The sequence below is a fragment of the Pongo pygmaeus genome, chromosome 14 (genome assembly GCF_028885625.2).
Source record: "Pongo pygmaeus isolate AG05252 chromosome 14, NHGRI_mPonPyg2-v2.0_pri, whole genome shotgun sequence".
Taxonomy (NCBI): Eukaryota; Metazoa; Chordata; class Mammalia; order Primates; family Hominidae; genus Pongo; species Pongo pygmaeus.
The window spans coordinates 108791273-108812923 of NC_072387.2; the positions used below are offsets into that span (position 1 = coordinate 108791273).

A 21651-nucleotide genomic window follows, 5' to 3' on the forward strand; every position below is an offset into this window, starting at 1 on the left:
GCATTTCTCCGTAGAAGGCAGGGCCCACTTCCATCTGGCATCTCCCTATGCACTAAAATCAGAAGCTTTAAACTGGATTCAAAAGAGAGAGAGAAAAAAAAGAAAAGGAGAAACCACCTGGCCAAGCCCAGTGTCTGCTTTACGGGAGGAAAAGGAGGGCTTTAGGTCTGAACCATCAACATTCTGCCAGCAAAATCTAGCAGGCTTTCCAAGGCTTCCTTGGAGAGCCCAGATCCCTTGTGCAGGAGGCCTAGATTCTGCCCCTGCCTCCCTATCCCCTCTCCTGTCTACGAGGATTGCAGCACAAGTGTTCATTGTGAGACAGTGCCCAGCACCACCCGCTCCCTGCACAAGCTCCTTCTATAATACTTCAACCAGACCCTGCCTCCAAACAACTACACTACTTCACTGTCACAAGGACAACTCCAGGACTCTGCAGGTCTCAGAGGAGCCCTGGAAACTTCAAAATGAGAAAGTGACACTGCCACTTCTGTTTACTACATTGGAACTTTATAGAAACTTATCTACCTTGAGCCTCAGAGAGCCTGAGGTGGCCAAACACACCTCAGTGGGCACCAGTCCAGAGACAAGACCAATCATCTCAGGGCTGAGCCCAGTTGGAACCAGGGGAAGCAGGGGGGACCCACAGTCAGAAAGGAACACACATCCAGGCTTCACCACAAGGGGACGCTGGGGCAGAGAAGAAATTTGAGACTGCGCATCTGTCCCAACGAGATGGATAATCTCAGAGTCTGTTGATTGGTTTTGGAGAACATGAGATTGGTGAGATACTCCCATCTAAGAATAAATGTCTATGATGGTCAAGACACTTAATAAATGATGGGTAATGACACTTAAAATTTATGCTGAAACCACAATTTCCATTTAAACAAACGTGAAGATTTCTAAGCTAGTCAAAGGAAAAGACATATTTTTCTTTGGGTTAATAACCAAGTGATTCAGGAATACAGCCCTTGGGGCGAGACTGGACTCAAAACTTGGCTGCTTCACTCACTGGTAGCATGACCTTGAGCAAATAACTCAAGCATGCTGGCCTCAGTTTCCCCATCTATAAAATAGGTAAGAACATTACTTCCCTCAAAGCATTGTTATGAAGCTAAAGTGATTTATTACTTGTAAAGCACTTAGAACAGTCCTGTAACTGGCACAGAGAAAGCATGAAGAAACATTCGCTACAAAGCAATGAAAGAGATTTCTTTTCCCCTAAGAACACAAGCTTCCACTTGAAGTAACATACCTTAACTTTGGAGTTCTCTATCAAATGCTGAGCCATGGATTTGATCAGTACATCAAAGAAAAACCATGAGTACTAAAAGAAAAAAGAACAGGACCCAGTAAGAACACAACAAACTGGTAGGTAAGACATGAACTCTCTCAGGCTGACAATATTATTGACATAAAGCAGGCGTGACCCTAAAACATGGCTGCACCTCTTGATACATTATGATCAGAGCCAACAGGTGAACGGCAGATGTCTTCTGCTTGCACAAGTTCAGCAACAAAGAGCTGCATCTTGCCAGGAAACTGGACACCTCTGCTCAGCGTGGTACAACCAGCACAAGGCTCTGCGGGGTTACGGGTGTAGTCTTTCCCCTTCACTGACCTCTGCTTGGTGACACTTGTCTTTAGAATCTCTAAGTCATTGACCTTCATCACTGATTTGAACATAATGACTGTTAATCCTCAAGAGCCAACACTGAACACAGTGATGCTTTGCAGCTCTTCTCTCAAGACACAATTAGAAAAGTTGGTATCAGAGAACACTACCCCTTTTTAGGGGGTGGTGATTGTCTCTAAGAGCACTCAGAAAGGCTGTATTGCTCAGGCTGTGGAGTGAATTCCTGTTAATCAGTTTCAATCAGAGCCACACTGACTCTCCTGACATACCTTCAGTAGTTTGTTGCTGGTGAGGAAATCGGCGGAAGGCTTGAGAATCGTGGTCATGGATTTGGTCAGTTCTTCATGCACTGTCTTGTATTCAGAGGCAACATACGGCTCAGCCTTATACGCGTACTTTGAAGAAAAGGGAAAGAGACTTTAATGCACTGGCTCTCCAAAGTGGGCTGAAAGCTTGAGAGACTCCCAAGAATGGAGATCAAGGACTGAGCTACAATCTCATTTGTGGGAGAGGAAGATGTGGATACAAAGATGGGAAGGATGAGTGTCATGTGATAAAAAGGAGTCCAGGATGTCTTCAAGAAAATATGTGAGTCATCCGACCCGGTCAAATCAGTGACCAGCCAGCCTGTAACTCCACCTGTGCCAGGGGCTTTAAGGAATGTGTGGCACAACAATGTATGACTGATACCCTAAAGGACGAGAACTTTACTTTTTAAATTATCACATAGTTGTAATTTACAAAGGTATTTAATACTAAACAGAATACGTGCATCTGTTTAGAATAGTAACTGTCACTCTACTTACTGGATGTTGTATATAAATAAATAACTTGTTGATGTTTATCCTAACAACATCTCTTGCTGTCCCACAGAGTCATCTAATTTGACTGTAGCCAGAGCTAACCTTCCTAACTGCGAGAAGCAGTTTTGCTGGAAATTTTAGATGGAAAGAAAAAAAAAGAAGACAACTAACGTTAGCAGAGTCCTAGCCAAGAACAACTTAAAATTCTTCTTTAAACTTTCACATTGAGTCATATTATTTGGAAAACCCATTTAAAAAAATGTAATTGAAGGAATGGAATTAAGTAAATTAGTGAATGGCTGCCCCTCTTCGTACTTCCCCTATTCAGGTACAAGCATTGGCTATGAGGAATAGAAGAGAAAGCATACGTTACAAGCACATCCCCAAATAACCAGGCTTGTGAAAAAAGAAGTCCTTAGAAGGAAAATTGGAGAGCCACAGATGTAAGTGACCAGAACAGTGTGTTTTACATACCTTAACATATGACCTCAAGTGGCTCTCCAATCCTTCCTCATGGCACTGGGCAACCACATGAATAATGACCCTACACACCACAGGAGTGAATAAAGTAATGAATATGTAAAAATGGAAACATTTCATTATTATCACAGCAGTAGTAGAACAACGATGATGCTATCAGCACTTAGGAAACAAGGAGACAAGGAATTAGATGGGGTCCTTACATATGGGATCAAAGACATTTCTTAAATATAATGTTCAGCACACAGTAGCATCCCAGCTATGCATGACTGTGCTCCAGATGTGGACAGACTAGAAGTGAGGAAGAGCATCCATCCACCTCCCTTACCGAGTCACGTTAACCGCGACTTCTTCCTGTGTGGCTCTGGTGAGGACTCGGAACAGCTGGTTTAGGATAGTGGGCAAGAAGGCGATCATCACGTGGCCTTCCATCGCATGCAGACTCTACGGACACAGAATGGCACAGTTCATGTTATCCTTCTAAAAGGAAACCAGCCTAAAGTAATTTCCACTCTGTTCCAAATAAGGATGGAAGAACTCCCTCTAAAACAAAGGGAAGGCTGTGGTGAGCAGAATGTCCCCAGAGGCGTCTGTGTCTTAGTCCTCAGCACCTGTGAATACATCACATGGCCCAGGGGAGGTAAGGATGCTAGTCAGGCCTTATGATAGGGATTATCCAGGTGTGCCCATGGAATCACAAAGGGCCATAAACCAGAAGAGGGAGACAGAAGGGAAGAGGAGTCAGAGAGAGCTGGGACAGAGGAAGCAGGGTCAGAGAGATGCTGTGCGGCTGTCTTTGAGATGGAGGGAGGGGCCGCAAGCAATCACATATAAAAACTTCATTGTTTATGTGAATATGTATTCTGTTTTCCTTGTTAAACCAAACAAATTTCTATCCCATTTCTCACATTTCTTGTTTTGTCCCCATGCCCTTTTAGCTATTTCCCCTTTCCAAAATGCTCCCCACAGCCACATTCTGGATGAAGCTCTCCTAGACAAACCCTGCCTGGCTCTTGCTGCTTAGACACGCCAGGAACCCCTTGCACAAAGCTGGGACTGGTTCTGTGCATTATTTCTCTATTTGATTTGTCTGCCTAGCATGCAGTCACCAAGTTTATAGTATCTCCTACAATGAACTAGAAGTTCCCTAAGAGTGAGGACTGAAGTCGCTGCTTCTGTGCCCATCAATGTGCTCAGTACCCAGGGAGGTCCGTCTCAAGTGAGGGGTTTTCCATGAGTGAGAAACAGTATGTTTTAGAGATCCTGCCTTGAGCAAAGGATACATGGGACTAGGACACAGGCAGGAGTAGTGCCGTTCCTAGGTCCACTTCTTACCACTATCTAAACCTCATAGAAGCTACTGATGTGAGACATCCAGGTAAGAGCTTCCAAGGGGTGAGAACAACACTCACCATCAAAGAGAAAACCCAACCTACTCCAAACTCATTTAAAAGGGGATACTAAGAAAGCCATGTGATACCTTAAGGTACTTTACAAGTTCGTTTCCTAAGGCTTGGGCTCCAGATTCGGTTTTCTGACAGTACTGGAAAAAATTATGTAAATGCTGATCCTGCGGTAAGGAAAAGAAGAAGAAAGTCTATTAGAATACACGCTGTGGAAATAGAAGCATTTGTTTCTTGCAGCATGCTTTTTTGCTGTTTGTTGCTGTTGTTTTTGTTTTTGTTTTTTGAGACAGAGTCTTGCTCTGTCGCCCTGGCTGGGGTGCAGTGACATGACCATGGCTCACTGCAGCCTTGACCTCCCAGCCTCTTGCAATCCCCCCACCCCAGCCTCCTAGGTAGCTGGGACTACAGGCACACATCACCATGCCTGGCTAATTTTTGTATTTTTGTAGAGACAAGGTTTTGCCATGTTGGCCAGGCTGGTCTCAAACCCCTGGGCTCAAGTGATCTGCCCACCTTGGCCTCCCAAAATGCTAGGATTACAGGTGTGAGCCACCGTGCCCAGCCTCATCTTATTAAGACTAAAAATTGATCATGTACAAATAATAACATCAAGAAGATCCTCTAACGAAAGAGGAAATCTGTTGCAAAATGATGCTTGTACTAGTCATTTATATGAATACATATGAGCACTTCAGTTGTACTTTCTTTCTTTAGAAAAAGATCTATAGACTAAAAATACAGTAATATAACACATTAGGATTTTTTTCTTCTTGCAAAATGGTGCAAACTTAGTCACACAGCAGCTACTGCTAATTTTGTTGAAGGAGCACGTACCTGAGTATACACTGTAGAAACCAGATGAGTGGAAATTTTCAGCAGTGGCTTGCCTCCATCTACCCATTTAATTTCCGGACCATAATGCTAAAAAAAATATGGAAGAAACAATATCCCTACAGATTAGTTATTTTGGCTCTAACATGATTATCAACGAGGGTAATGATGAGGGACTGAAAGAGAGCCCAGAGAACTTTAGTGACTTGGCAACTGTGCCGGGCCCACAGCAGGAATGCAGCTGATACACATTTCTGCCCCCTTTCTTCCCCCAAAGTACAAATCTTTTATTACTGGATTTTCTAAGTTATCTTTTCTGTTTCTTTGCAGCTGTGTGAGTTATTGTTCATTTGAGAGGGAAAGAATCCTGTTACACCAGCATCTGAACCCAACTTGAGCTCAGGATTCTGAAGAAGACAGTACAAGGTGCCAGATAAAGCAAACAGCATAATATGCAGGCCTGGCACAGGCAAAGGGTCAATCGTCTGCTCACACTAATTTCAACTTTTGAAACCTCCATTTTTCTGTCATGCTCAATTATACAATTTATTCTTCTTTGGGAAAATTTAACTATTTGTCTATAATATGAACTTAAATTTGGCATCATTCAAATGCAGACAAACATAAAAAGAACAGGCTTTATTTAAGCATGTTATAAAGCCGCAGTCTATAAAATTTAAGATGGCTAAAAAGAATGCAAAACCAACAAAGCAACTGAAGAAATCTGGGGAAAATTAGGCTTTCAAGAATCAGAAAGGTTTCAGAATGTGCAACCATGTGGGTGAGAGATTGGGCGTACTTGACTTACTTTAAGCTGGAGGAAAATTCCTAATAGTTTGCATGACCCTAAGAACTCATCTTTATTTGAGCATGGCCAGTCGGCAGAGACAGACCTTATCCCAAATTTCCAAGTCTCTATTTTTCCGCTGAGACACCACTAGTTCAGGGCTTACAAAATGCCCAAACTGTAATTCTGACATTGAGGTAACTGCTAACAGCATTGTCTTCAATTGGCCAAAGTTTACTTGAAAATGAATAACTAACATCAAAATAGTGGAAGAGCAAAAATACTGTTTGCTTTCTGTGTATTATTGTTGGTTTAGTTGTTCTTTAATGTTTTCTGAAGAAATCTGGATGAACCAATCTTAAAATGTGACATACCCTGCCCATCCCAAGCTCCTGGTAGCCAAGGTAGCCTGAAGGAAGGTTCACCGAGACCGGGATGTGCTGCTCGCTCGTCACCACCCTTCCGTCTTTCAGGAGGGGAAGCCAGGAGTAGCCAACTGTTGAAAACAAAGAACAACGACAACAACAGAACACTGTGAGTGTATGAAAACTTATGAAAGCAAGCCAATGTCTGATTTTTAAGAGCTTTTCCTATTAATTAGAGTAAGAAATTTAAAATGCCCTAAATGTAATCTCTGCAGAACATTGTCTACAATGTACTTAGGCCTCTTTGGGGTTAGAGTTCTACAATATTCTTTTATAAAAATTTACATATGCAGGCTGGGCATGGTGGCTCACACCTGTAATCCCAGCATTTTGGGAGGCAGAGGTGGGCAGATTGCTTGAGCTCACGAGTTCAAGACCAGCCTGGGCAACATGGCGAAATCCCGTCTCTACAAAAAAATACAAAAATTAGCCAGGGGGTGTGGTGCGTGCCTGTAGTCCCAGCTATTCAGGAGGTTGAGGTGGGAGGACAGCTCGAGCTCAAAAACTAAAAAAAAAAAAAAAAAAAAAAAAATTATATATGCAACCCAGACATGCTACATATCTGTTACCTACAAAATTCATCTAAAGATCCCTTCGCAAAAAAATGGAAATTCAGAATCTTAATACAATTTAAGAACCTAATGTTTCAATTATTTAGAATCAAAGGAATGGTGAGCCCCCCCAACCTTGGGTTTCAACGACATCCCTCTTCTTCGTGCTTCCTTTACTTGAGTTGTCACAGCTGACATGGAAGAATGTGAGCAACAGGTGGTGCTTTTCATGCAGCTGAGTGGGCAACTCTATTTTAATCTGCAAGGAAGACAAAATAACAACCGAATATTCTAAAAACACAGAAATTCTCAGTGGAAGCAGAGACACTATGTGTTACCCAACGCATAAACGTGCACTTGTTCTCCCAGCGGATATTAACATTTGCACTCAAAGATACTGAGACTATAAACTGTGCCAAGCAAGAAATGAATCCTGAATTCACCACTCAGAAACAGGAAGAGAGTTGATGGTATTTCTAGGAAGAATTGGAAAACACATGACAGTAACTACTACGCTAAGTTACCACAGCCAAGGCATTATGAGAAACCAGGATAGAACATTCTCAAGTAGCATGCATACAGCGGTTTCAATGAATGACATTATAATTTTATGTAAGCAAACCCAATGATAAGAAAGAAAGATTCTCAGGTCCAACAAATATAACTAAAGTATGAATTTGATAGGAAATATACCAGAATATTAATTGTGGTAGTGATAGTGGGATTATGACTTTTTCTTTTCTGTATTATCTGCATTATCCAAGTTTCTACTTCTTTTAAAAATGAAAATGTTACATTTACAATCAGAAGAAAATATATAAAAGAAATACTTCAACATGCAGTTCTAGCTCTGTAATTTCAGTGTAATATGCGGCTTTTCTTGAATTTTGCTTTACCAGGCAAATACATTAAAGTTTCCCTTAAAACTGGTCAAACTGGGTTTTCCCTTGAAAACATCACTTACCTCATCATAAAATTCTGGGTTTTGGTGATGGTGTAAAACTGCAGCAAAGGCGCTTCTTGTGAACACTGGCCCACCAGGTCTGCCATAAATGCACTAAAATAAGAGTTACCAAAGGGAAACATCGGGGTTCGATTAAGCAAGAAATTAAACTCGGATATATCGTAAAGGAGGAGGCATTCCTACGGCATAGACTTAGCATCGCCACCTCTGATGGACCGCAGGCCTGTGAGCCCCGGACTGCTGGGTCCTGCCCACCTTCCAGCTTGCCTCGAAGCCCATCTGCCTGCTCCCCTTCCTGCCCTTCCAGTTCACAGCCCTGGATGATGCCTTGCTCACTATTCCCTTTCACATTTCCATGCCTTTTCTTATGCAGTTCTTCTGTCCAAATAACCTTCACTTCTGCATGCATCAAGAAAACGCTCAAGCATTCTTCAAGAAATTGTCAACTCCTTCCATGTGTCCCCTCAGCATTTTTCTGTATTAATTTTCAGTTTTGTCCAAAACTCCATTTTGTACCATCTGTCCACCAAGATCTTTTTCTCCACGACTGTTTTTCCCACTTGACTGAATTTCTTGAGGACAGATACTGTATTTTATATATATATATATTTTTTGCATCTTTGTCTCCTTCTCCTCTTAGGAATTCACTTTAACGCAGTCACAGTAAAACAATTTGGGTTATGGAGGCAGCCAGACTGCCTGGGTTTGAATCTTGGTTCCACTAATGTTTTACCTTAGGCAATAAATTCTGCACTACTCCCCTCACCTAAAAAATATGGATAATAGGCCGGGCATGGTGGCTCACGCCTGTAATCCCAGCACTTTGGGAGGCCAAGGCAGGCGGATCACAAGGTCAGGAGATTGAGACCATCCTGGCTAACACGGTGAAACCCCGTCTCTGCTAAAAATACAAAAAATTAGCCAGGTGTGGTGGCGGGCGCCTGCAGTCCCAGCTACTCGGGAGGCTGAGACAGGAGAATGGCATGAACCCGGAAGGCAGAGCTTGCAGTGAGCCGAGATCGTGCCACTGCACTCCAGCCTGGGCGACAGAGCGAGACTCCATCTCAAAAAAAAAAATATATGGATAATAATAATACTTAACTCAAAAGACTGTTATGAGAACCAAAAGAGTTAAACACACACTAGAGCAGTGCCTGCAGTACAAACAGCTTTCAATAAAAGTTACCTATAATCTACTGCTATTATTATTACTATACTGTAGTAAACATTTAATAAAGATTATCAATTGTTGATCAGTTATTATTATTTCTATTATCAACATTATTCATATCATAATTCTTAGCACCCACAGTATGAGCACTTGGCTCATAGTAGGTGGACAGTAAGTGTTTGCTGAATTGAGTGTGTATAAGAAACTTTCATCCTTAAAGAGAATAAAAAACAGTCAATTAGGAGCAAGAACCTAAATATTCCATATTCGATAAGATTCAGCATATGTTTATACATTGTAACGTTATATATTTTTGATTTGTGTCAATTAAAATGTGCTAAATTGTTTTAGGTGTATGGTATCATGAAAGTACATTTTGAAAATGGAAAAAATCAGAATATGTAAGTGAATATACATTAAAAAAAAACAAACCTTAAGGGGCTGAGAGTCTTCCTCATCTGAATCTTTGAATTCAATGCAAATCGCAATATTTCTAGCCTGCAGCAATAAACAAAACAGAATAAGAAAAAACAACAGAAAGTCAGACTATGTAAATATTTATAAAAGAACATGGGAAGCTGAATCTAAAGGGAGGGTTTGACATCAAGAATGAAACCTCCACCTTCACACTCACCTTGGCAAAAGACTTCTGACTGTCGTATTTCAAGTACTTAGGATAAACGTAAAGGTGATTGGTGTAGATGGTGTAAGGCTGAGTGTGTTTTGGTATGCAGGGCACAAATTCCTCCACTTCAAACGTGATGGGAGTTTTACTGCAGGTTTCAAATTGTTTTGTGGGAATGTATGATGAATTAACATAATCTGCAAAGATATTCAAAATAACTCAAACTGAAGTAAAACCCAAACTAACAAAAATTCTGTCTATTATGTAGAACTGACACTTACTAGGGAAGTCTGAGGAAACATTATCAATTGTAATGTCTAGATTGCCTAAAATCACTGGGAGCTTAGCCATCTTCTCAGGTCTGCAAACAAAAGAAGAGAAAAACTAAACGTTTATAAGTTAACTCTAAAACTGACACTCTAGAGCAGCACTTCCAAGAGAAATATAAAGCAAGCCATAAAGACAATTTTAAACATTTTAGTAGCCTCATGAAAAACAGCAAACAGGAACTGGTAACATTAATTGTAATAATATACTTCACTCAACCCAACAGGTCCAAAATATTACCATGTCAGTATTTAATCAGTATAAAAAATGTGTACTCTAAGTCTTTAAAACCAGATATGTATTACTGGTTTTATACTTAAAGCACATCTCAATTCAGACGTCCTGTATTTCACAGGACAGCCACACATGGCTAGTGGCTGCGCACTGCACAGTACAGGTCTAGATAAAGAATATCAGCAAAACAGTTACAGCTCAAGTGTTCCTGAACCACTCCAGCCTCACCATAAATATTTGGCTCATTTAGAATCATCACCATTTGGGGGAGCTAAGCTATAAGGATGCAAAGGCAGCAGAATGATACAATGAACTTTGGCGACTTGGGGGAAAGGGTGGGAGTGGGGTGAGGGAAAAAAGACTACATATTGGGTACAGTGTACACTGCTCGGGTGATGGGTGCACCAAAATCACAGAAATCACCACTGAAGAACTTATTCATGTAAGCAAACACCACCTGTTCTCCAAAAACCTATTGAAATAAAAAAATAAAATAAAACATACAATCATCACCATTAGGAACTAGAAATCATCTTAGGCTCCAGTGCCCAGCACAATGCTGGGTACAGAGTCGAAGCTCACTGAAATTGTTGTATTAATATTTGTTCTGACTCAATCCAATATAGGAATCCCCTGTGACACTCCTGACAAGTGCTGCTACTGCCTCACCCTTCCTAATGACAATGAGACTTCTGACTCAGTGGTTTTGACACTAGTCTGCTCTTGCTCATAGCGTGGTGAAATTCACCTCCCTGAAACTTCTACTCATCAAGGGGTCTAGCGATGTTCCTCTATCTTTCAACCACCTATACTACACATTCTGAAGCCCTCTATTCTCAGCACTTTTGCACCTGCCCCAATGTCATTCTCTCCCAGAAGAACCTGCCATTTATATTACAGAGCCTGGAACTGCATAAATCTGGCCAGTGTGGGTGCACAGCTGGGTGCATAGCCTCTGTCTGGTTTTCAACAATATACCTGTCTACTAACACAGCCCCAAAGCTATTACTTTTAGGTAGCCATACCATCCTAGTGACTCACAGGAAATTTACAGTCACCTAAAATTCCTACATCTTTTTTCACATGCTTATTTCTTTGTCCTTTATTTATATAATTATATCTTTGGACCTCAGAAGAGAATTTGTCTTGCTGAAATTTCATCGTATTGTGTTTGAGCTATTTCTAGTTTATCAAAGTCCTCCTAGATCCAGATTCTAACATCTACTGCATTAGATATTCCTAATAGCTTTATGTCATAAAAATATTTAATCAGCAGGTTATAGTCTCATAAAAGTCATTGATAAAGATACTGCACAGAATATTGCCAAGAACAGGCTCCTTCCCAAGTCTCTGGAGGCCCATTTCCAGACTGACACTAGCTCACTAATCACCCTCCCTAGCATCTGGTTTTTCCAGCAGTTGAACAACTGCCCACTCACGTGTGCAGCGCTTCTCTGACGCGTTCACAGGCTACCACGGCACCCACATGTGGTAAATACATTCTGTTGAAGCCTTTGCGCTCCTCTACTACACCAGCTTAGCGGCGCAGTTACAAAGAGAGAAGAAATGCGGTTAGGATGACTAGTTCAACACGATATGACTTAGTCTTAGGAAACAGAATGCCGCCTCACGGTCCTTCCTAAGCCACCTGTTTCAGATTTCCTTTAGAACATTGCCAAAGATCACTAAAGCACAGGGACTGGCAGATTCAGCATTTGGTTTTGTTCCCATTTTTGAGAAGTTCCTACCTACAATTTTGCAGATTCTTTGGATATGACTGCTGACTATTAAGCAGCCTCACGTGTCACTCCTCAGTACATCTTGGAATATTTTTCACCTGAATTAGGACTTCCCTAAAATTTCTAAATTCCTACATCCTTAAGACTAGAGACAATGTTGAGAAGATCCATCATGGCTCATCACCAGCTCTAAGCTGCTAAATCTTTCTCCCAGGGTCCCTCCCTCTCATTTCCACTTGTCTTCTGTTTATGCCTGAGTTTAAATGAACAGTTCCTGAAAGAGGTAATGGTCAGGAAGGCAAGTCAATGATTTTTCACATGTTCTGCCTTCTGTTGAAAAGATTTCTGGCCAAGAGCTCTCCGGGTACAGCCAAGCACTCCCCTGCAGTTTGCCCCTGTGCCTGCGGTGTGAGCTGCTTCACACACACAAGATTTCTTTTGGTGGGAGAAGGGGCAGCAGCCTTCCCTCAAGGGTCAGTCATTTTCTGAGAGCTTTTGACCGAGCATCTCCCAAGCTCTGGGCACTCCTATGATGATATCTTGTGGAGCCTCTCTCAGCTTCACATAGAACTCTTCAGGGGCATCAACCTTCAGATAGGGGGTTTTATGAAGGTATCAATTTTCATGACATACAGTGCCTTGCTCACCTCTTCAGTGGAGGAATTCAACACCACAACACATTACAAGACACTGCACTCCACAAAATTGTAGAGACACCTATGAATTTGTATCTGCTTTCAGTTAGAAATATTCTGTTTATTACAAATTATACTTTTAAATGTAAGTATGCAAGGGTAACGGATTTCACCCCCTCCTAATTATTTCCACCTATGAATGAACAGGCATCTTCGTCACCATTTTTAAGATCACTCCAACATCCTGCACGTATAAATTTTTGAGAGAGGTGGAACACAATTAAAACACGTTTCTAAGCAACATATTTTAATTAAACGATCTTCCCTGGAAATCTTCCTATAGTGTATTGTGTCCTTCTGTGCCTAACTATAGTTATTTCTTATTCTATTTCCTCCCTCTGCTGAGAGATTTTACTTCTAGTTGCTGCTTCTGTAAAGGCAGTCTTTCCATGTGTTTCCAAGCACATTTCTGAGTTTAGTTCCATATTATATAGCACATGGGCTTTTAAAAGTTTTTTTTTTTTTTTTTTTTTTTTTTTTTTTGCCAGCTTTAAGTTTTTAAAAACCCAATCTCAAACCCATTTCAAAAGTTTACGGTTTATGTTGAATCTGGTTTATTAGACATCAAACACTCACAGGCAATAAAGATTTTACTGCCTTTTTATGCATTTCCAAAGTGGTGGTTGTGTGTGTGTTACACAAAGTGAATTCTTTCATGACTGAGAATAGTTTTGGTTTTTTTGCTTTGTTTTGCTAAAGAGTACCTATATTCTATGCAAAATTTATAAAATAATCCTTGAACATGAAAACTCATCTTAAAATTACACGAATTAAGTAAGCATGCAATACCGACACTTGGAGGATGCCTGGCCTCTGGGAACTGCTCCTGTCTGTGTGTGAATGCAGAAGTGAGGCTCAAACTCTCTCTTAGGAAAATTTTCCCTTCCCACTGCCCATCCATTTCTGCTGACTCAACAATTCCCACAGAGGAAACGGGAATGGTATCATCAACTAGCAGTCCTCCCATGCCAGCAGATTTGGGGTCCTTATCTAAGTGTTTCTGCAGCCTGGTCCTCCCTTCCTGACTTCCTGTATTGGCTCGTTAAAATGATTAGCTGGCAATACAGGTATGTTTGGACTGCTATTGGTGGTGAGTTTAATCTTCTAACTGTGTTTTGTGAAAGGAAATATTCCCTAAAAGCTTTGTGTCACTTAAAAAAAAAAAACTATATATGATTGAAAGAAATTTGAGATATTTTTGTTTCAATAAAAACCACTGAGTTTATGTCTAAGAAGAAAATTCAATAAGCATTTATCAAGTGCTTAGGATATGCTGCAATGTATGTACTCAGGACCATGGAGGAATGCAAACAAGACATGATTTCTTTCCTCAAGAAGCCTAAAGTCCAGTAGACACTGTAAGCTACTTACGGCATACGAGGGCAATTACTTTCACAGAGTATGTACAAACCTCTACCAGAAGGCAGAGTATCTAGATCTATCGAGAGGGAACACGGGATGAGATCAGTATTCACGGTGGGAGAAATCACCTTAATGCCTTTTGCATTTATTCCCCACCACGGTTTTAGGGGGCAGGGGCTTTTATTATCCACCCTTAAAAAGAAGAAGCGGCTCAGGCAGAGAAGCCAAGTAACTGCCTCCAGGACTCCAGCACAGAAGTGAGCCACAGATTGGGCTTTGAAAGATGAGTAGAGTTCCCTGAGAGAGACAAAGGAAAAGGAGAAGTGTGTATGCTGTATGTGTTTGTGATTTATGTGCTGCTTGATGAGGCAGGAAGGGGACACAATTTGGGCAGAGAAAAAAGCATGGCAGAGGGAAGTCCACAGTGGGTTTACAGAAAGTCAAGCAGCCCTACTTGGCTTGAGTGCAGTGTAACCAGAGCAAAATAGGGGTAAGACTGTAAAACTTGGATGCAAAGAAAATGAGTGCATAAATAAACAAAGATACATTAAGTTGCATATGCAAAAACCTTAGTAGTATTATTACCTAAACTATCCAACGTAGTAGCATTAAAAAGGTCTACATTTTAAAGAAAACGTTCTATTTTTATATTTTGCCTTCATGCCTTCACATTTCCTGCAGAAGTTAGAAAAGATGAGATACCATCTTATCCATGAGATACCACCATGAACAAATCAAATAGAAAGTACCAAGTCTCTCTTCTTATAAAATGTCAGCAATATCATCTATCTGACAGAATCGCTTTCTTACTAAATCTTGGAACATATCCCTGGGTAATTATTGCAAGGGAAAAAGGAAAGTGGCTTATGAGCTTTGGCAGCTGTTTTGTAAAGACTGAGACAGCGTGAAGACATTTTTTTCATGCATTATTAAATAACATTTTGAGACAATCATGGGGGTAGAAACAATAGCTTTGGATCCAAGCTGGTGCCCAGGCCACTGACATGAGATTATTTCCTGTAAAATATAAAGAGGAAAGAAAAATAGCAATGCAAAGCTTTTTAGAAAATGAAAAAGGAATCCTCCACGTCCCCTAACTCTGTTGTGAAGAATGCGGGGAGTGGGCACCAAAGTTTCTTTGGATACTTATTGAGGAGCGTGGCCTCACTTATCCTGCTGCGTCTTCTATGCTGTCATCATCGGATCCCTGTTTTCAGGTTTCTGGGTCTCTAACTGGCCTCCTGGAGCACACCCTTCACACCAATGCCTTCCTGCTGAGCACACGCATGAAGAAGTGGTGTGCAGAAGAGAACTCGCACTTGGTTTTCCCTGGGCTCTTTGCTGCCTGGCCACAGGCTTTCTGCTCCCATCACTTTCAAATTAGTGACCATGTGAAGCCCCACTCCCCAGCCTCCACTGAAGACAGGACCACGCACTGGGGCTGCCCCTGAGGAGCCGCCACTGTGGGGAAGTCTCAAGCTAACCAGCCTAGGAAGTAACTTCCGAGACAGGGCTCCAACCTCCATCACATATAAAAAACTTCATTGTTTGTTTTGTCTGAATATAAAAGTAAGTGTTAGTTTTTTAAAAGTTCATATAAAAATGACAGAATGCTACAAAGTGGAAGGTGAAATATCACCCATCAACCCATCCCTCAGCGATAACCATGATTATTTGGCATATATCCTAAATAGCTATTTTTATGCCTATCTTTCCATCTAGCTACTTGCTTATCCATTTCTTCATTTACATACAAAAGAAATATATGATATTTTCTTTCAAAAAATATAGTAATACAGATATATTTTTTCTTCCTTAATAATATAGTGTATTCACTTTCCTAAGTACACATAGACCTACCTCATGGTTATTAAGAGTTGCATGGTAGTTGAGTGAAGGAAAATACTGAAATCTATCCAACTAAAGGTGACTGGTTTTTGAAAAAATCAGTAAGAATGAAATTTTCTTGAAACTCAAAAAATGGCAATAATTACTATATGATAATATAGTATGTATGATAATATATTACCCACCACCAATAGAGAAGATTTTTTAAAGATTCTAACTGTGGCTTATAGGTATAATTCTGAAAAATCAGAAACACATTAGAAGTCAAAAAATGGCTGGGCGTGGTGGCTTACACCTGTAATCCTAGCACTTTGGGAGGCTGAGGCAGGCGGATTGCCTGAGGTCAGGAGTTCGAGACCAGCCTGGGCAACATGGTGAGATATTTAGTATCTCTACTAAAATACAAAAAAAAAAAAAAAAATTAGCAGGGCGTGGTGGCATGTGCCTGTAGTCCCAGCTACTCAGGAGGCTGAGGCAGGAGAATTGCTTGAACTCGGGAGGCGGAGGTTGCAGTGAGCTGAGATGGTGCCACAGCACTCCAGCCTGGCGACAGAGCGAGACTCCATCTCGGGAAAAAAAAAAAAAGTCAAAAAATGGGGGAAGAGTTAAATAATCTATGGTCTATCTCAATGGACTATTATTTATGCATTAAAAATGATGTCTATAAAAATGTATATATAACACTTTCAGAAAATACTTAAGTTGTGCAGGGAAATATTACATATTTAGTATGATCATAGCTACATAAGATAAACTAAAATAAAATGTAAAGAAATACAATGTACAAAAAAATGTTCCCCCCTAGGCTGGGCACGGTGGCTCACGCCTGTAATCCCAGCACTTTGGGAGGCCAAGGTGGGCAGATCACAAGGTCAGCAGTTTGAGATCCGCCTGACCAATATGGTGAAACCCCATCTCTACTAAAAATACAAAAATTAGCCAGGCGTGGTGGTGGGCGCCTGTAGTCCCAGCTACTTTGGAGGCTGAGGCAGGAGAATCGCTTGAACTCGGGAGGCGGAGTTTGCAGTGAGCCAAAATTGTGCTACTGTACTCCAGCCTGAGGGACAGAGTGAGACTCCATCTCAAAAAAAAAAAAAAATTTTCCCAAAAGTTCACCACGAAGGTTAAAACTAGTAGTAAACCTTTTTTCATCCTTTTATTCTTCTGTATTTCTCAAAATTTCTAAAATGAACATGTATTATGTTTGTAAACTAAAGAACCTCTATGATTTAAAAGTAAAAATAAGGTAGTATTCTTCCATTTAGTCTTTCATGAATAACAGATTCATAGGGATCCAGGGGCACTCCCTGGCCAAGACCTGTGTCCTTACCAGGTCATAAAACTGTCAGATAGTGACTGGGAATTTGGGGCACCTGTATGGTCCAGGAACCCTGGAAGGCTAACCCAGCAGGCCTCATCCTTCACCAGCATCCTCCTCTCCCCCTTCTCCAATTCCCTACGTGAGCCGTGAAAGGTACATTCCAAATCAGCCCAGCGGGTATGCACTCTGCTTTGCTGAACAGGCTAACCTTATCTGTCCAGGTAAGACTAGCTTCATGTTAGCAAAACTGAGGTTGCACTTCTCATTAAAGCTCCAAACAAGGGAAACATCAAGACAGTCAAAAACTGTATAATCACATAACTGAAAGAGACCTTGAGAATCCTTTCTACCTTTTTAAGCCTCTTGACAAGGGATTTCACGTCGCTGTGAAGGCTGAAGCCACCTGCTGACGCGGACGTGATTTGATTCTGATTAGGAACACATCTCTGTGTTTTCAGAACTTATTGAGCCTGTTTCTATGACTCATATCGTTTCTACTCCTACTACTGAAGACAGATAAGAAAAAGGTAAAATGAGGTTAAAGAAAGCTAAACAACCATTCTTGAGTTCTAGATAAACTGATTGTTATTTTGATATGCACAAAAAAACAAAACAAAACAAGGATACCTTTGGCATAGAATAGTTAGCATTTGGCTCTCAGCTATTCTTTTCACTGCACATCTTCTAGCTCCCTCAGCTCTTTCACATTCCTGGAATTTCCCCAGAAAAATTCTAATACCCATCTCCCTAGCAAAGAAAATCAGTTTCAAAGGTTCAGAAGTGAACTCTTTAGGTTGTAGCAGCAAAACAGCATAGAGGTTAAGAGCACAGACCTTTGGATGAGACTGACTTGGGGAAGCTGCCGGCCCTGTGATGTTGCACAACATTCCTTGCTCCCTCTTTGCTTCATTGTTATGGGTTGAATTGTGTCCTCCAAAAGCATGGTGAAGTCCTAACCCTTTGTACCTTTAAATGTGACCTATTTGGAAACAGGGTCTCTGCAGATGCAATCAGTTAAGATGAGGTCACTAGGCTCGGCCCTGATCCTTTATCACTAGTGTTCTAAGAAGGGAATTTAGACAGAGACACACAGGAAGAGGACCATGTGAGGCCAGAGGCAGAGTAGAGCAATGCTGCCACAAGCTAAGAAACAACTGGTGCTAGAAACTTCCAAATTGGAAATCTTGCAAGTTATTTATCTTAGACTATTACCAACCCAACACCCAACCAGAAAGCCAAGACCCAGTCATCGTATCTCTTTGACACGACTTGAATTTGTCCGCTTCTTCCTGTTTGCACTTGCAGTGGCTTTGCTGAGTCCCTTCTCACCTCTTGACAAGGTTCCTCAACTGTTTACTCCCCACCATAGGCTCATCCCTACCCAACCCACCCTTCACAGCACCACCCAAAACATCCTCTACAGAATTCAAATTAACCAGTTATTCTTCTGATTTTCACCCCATCTTTCTTCTCAAGGGTTTGAGGAAATGGTCCACGCTCATTTGCCATCCCCTCTGATGTCTAAATCGAGCAACATAAGTGACTGCTCCCCTGTTCCTCCCTCCCCACTACACAGCTTCTATCTTTCAGGTGTGGAAATAAGACCTTGAAACTCACTTCCGAAAGTCTGCAAGTAACTTGAGCATGTCATCATTGGATAGCTTATTGCTGTCTTGCCTGTAGATGGCAGAAAATCTGGCATTTTTGTCAAGATTTCCAGATGCATCCTTAAACAATGTCCTGAAATGGCAAAGCAACATTTCTAAACTGGGTTTCCAAAACACCAAAATCAATTCATTATTTAAATCTAGTTTCTATGAGAAGTCTAATTATTATTCCATTGGCTATAGCCAACAGAAATCTCATTATCTAAAAACATGGGAAACATCTATGGGGATGAGGACAACTAAATCAATTTACATAGAAAACAGTTCCAGCCAATGGCTTGTGCTTAGGAAACAACATACACAAGTCAAATGCTTAACAAGTAGAGTCAAGAGATAAAGATCACCCCAGGCCTCGCTGGATTGCCCCGACTTCCAGCTGAAGGCATGTGGTTGGGTCCTAGAATCCCAGCTCTGCAGCTAACACTCCCGTGCACCCTGCCAGTTCCAGGCAGCACCTCTCCAGACAGTGTCTTTCCTCTCTGTGACTCTACTAAATGATTTTTTCAAAATTTGGGCTTATGTATTTCTCAATTTTACACATTCAAATCCTCTTTGTCTCTCACAACAAACAGAATAGGCCTATTGACCAATCCATGCATCTATCTATATCGATTTAAAAGGTATAAAAGGTGTGCCTTACCTTGCTGCCCAAGCAAATGGCATTCTATACTGTCCTAGTCTCTGGCACGCCTGCTTGGCATTCTTCAGCACCTTCTGGGCCACCTTGAAGACACGAAAATAAAGCTATGAGATACTGTATCTCACTGAAAGAACTGTGACCTCAAGAGCCATCCTTACATGCTCACTAAATAAGCACTTACCATAGCATCAGATGCATAGAAAAGCACATCATACAGTTATGAATATGGCTGGATTCACACTCTGTGCAGAGTACTTTATTTAAGGCATTCTCTAGCAGTGATTCTTAAAGAATACAGAATGAAGACTTTCCAAAATCCATGTCTCTTCTTTGGTCTTTACAGGCAACAAACATGCTGTTTCAGAGGTTTTCATACATCTTTATGACTAAATACTACTTATTATAAGTCTACTGAGTTATTAATCATTACTATTTGGTATCCATACCAAAATACATCACATTATTAGGATTTAAATGAGAACACTAATTAAAATACTAAGCTATCGCAGCTCCTAATGTGCACTAGCTTATGCTGATTCCCACAATATACGGGATAAGATAATAAGATACTGACTTCAGTTAGGCTGGGGTTCTCAATGCTATATTCTTGCTTTCTAAGTATGAATTACTGCTATTTCTACTTCCTAATGATCAATTTTGGTTTGTTGTTGATTGAATGATTAATTCATAGTGTACGATGAAGCTTATTTGCTTTTAGCCTAAGGCAGGCCTATTATTAATCATCTATACCTCTATTGCTAAAAAAGATAATGCTTAATTTTTCCAAATTTGTCTGTACTATGATAGTGCTTTGTCATCAATGCAAAGTTTGATTGTCTCAGAGTTACAGTGAAGGGTCTTTTACATTACTTAATTTTTTTATTTTTTATTTTTACTGAAGGGTCTTTTACATAAGTACATCAAAGTCAAACCAATTTTGGGAAATGTACTCCAAAACCAAAGTGTGATATAGCATCAGCATCACTGTAGAAATGCAGAGTCTCAGGCCTTGCCCCAACCTTCCTGGATCAGAACGTGCATTCTGACAAGACCTCCGGTGATCTGTGTGTACCATCAGCCACAGGAAGGATCCAGAAGGATCTAGATGACAGAGCTGTCTGTCTCTAAGTCACACTGAATCCAGCTGTATGACTCTGTAGGCCATCAAACCTCTCTGGGCTCCACTATCCACACCTGAAAATGGGGGCTAGGCTATACTTTTCATGATCCCTTCCAGTTGCGAAACTTTATAATCCTACCATGATCATGCTGTAGGAACTGCTGCCTTCATGAGTAACCCGGAAAATAAATCCTAATTGGAAGAGATGTCAGGGAATCATCTAGGACCTCCCCCCTTCTCCAGTGAGGTATGTTCTTGCCTCCCTGGGTGGGGCAACTTAGCGGGGTCTTAGGTGTATGAGTCATAGGGTACAATGGCCTACCTAGCTGCAGGGTCAATTTACTTAAACATTTTCAGGTTCAAGATTTTTTGGTTCTAACAATGATGAATATGTTGTGGAGTAAAATGCAGTAATTTCATAAAATTTAAAGCAAAAACATAAAACATCAATAAGCCTTTTCTGCAGTGAATGAGGACTTAGCTCTCAGACATATGAAGGGTGCAAATAGAACACAGTATGTGTGAAAGTCAGAGTAAGAAACTTATTTTTTCCCTTTGGGCTTTTTTCCCCTTCTTTTTCTTTTTAAAACATCTATTCACAGGAGATACCTACAGAGACTTTTCATAAAAATTTCCTCCAAAATGAAAATTTACTCTAAATGATGTTCTAGACCATCTTGGAAAACATGAAGAAACAACTCTGACAGACAGAAAAAAATCATCTCACTGTAACATCTCTGCCAAAACTGTGCTAAAGTAAGATGGTTGAGCCTTAATTCCTGCTTTAATTGAATGTTTTGGAGGTGGCAGGAAAGTAAATGCATGAATAATGTACACATGGATGAGCTTTACATTCCATAAATAATTAAGAAAAAGCAGACTTCAGCAGATGCTCAGTGGACACGGAGGAGTGTGCAGAGGTAAGTTTAGCCTACAGTGATATGTGATTTTTACACCAACATGGGCTGCCAAATTTCAAACCATGCATGCGGCAGGCAGAAGTAACAAAGTTGCTG

At 40.8% G+C, this 21651-nt stretch overlaps 1 protein-coding gene across 22 annotated transcripts in view; it reads right to left on the reverse strand.

Annotated features, from left to right (window-relative positions):
* DOCK9 (dedicator of cytokinesis 9) overlaps window positions 1-21651 on the reverse strand; it is a 295897-nt gene that overhangs the window by 87259 nt on the left and 186987 nt on the right. For 16 of the 22 annotated variants that reach the window (XM_054446016.2, XM_054446011.2, XM_054446023.2 and 13 more), the window contains exons 14-27: window positions 19516-19598; window positions 18826-18948; window positions 9964-10043; window positions 9692-9879; window positions 9490-9555; window positions 7887-7979; window positions 7058-7181; window positions 6321-6442; window positions 5163-5249; window positions 4403-4492; window positions 3251-3366; window positions 2917-2986; window positions 1909-2034; window positions 1259-1330 (exon numbers count right to left, since the gene is read on the reverse strand). In XM_054446016.2, the coding sequence (XP_054301991.1) occupies window positions 1259-1330; window positions 1909-2034; window positions 2917-2986; window positions 3251-3366; window positions 4403-4492; window positions 5163-5249; window positions 6321-6442; window positions 7058-7181; window positions 7887-7979; window positions 9490-9555; window positions 9692-9879; window positions 9964-10043; window positions 18826-18948; window positions 19516-19598 (1440 nt within the window). Of the gene's footprint in view, window positions 1-1258; window positions 1331-1908; window positions 2035-2916; window positions 2987-3250; window positions 3367-4402; window positions 4493-5162; window positions 5250-6320; window positions 6443-6685; window positions 6779-7057; window positions 7182-7886; window positions 7980-9489; window positions 9556-9691; window positions 9880-9963; window positions 10044-18825; window positions 18949-19515; window positions 19599-21651 lie in introns of all 22 variants that reach the window. The other 6 variants (XM_063651070.1, XM_054446002.2, XM_054446001.2 and 3 more) reach the window with 1 other exon arrangement.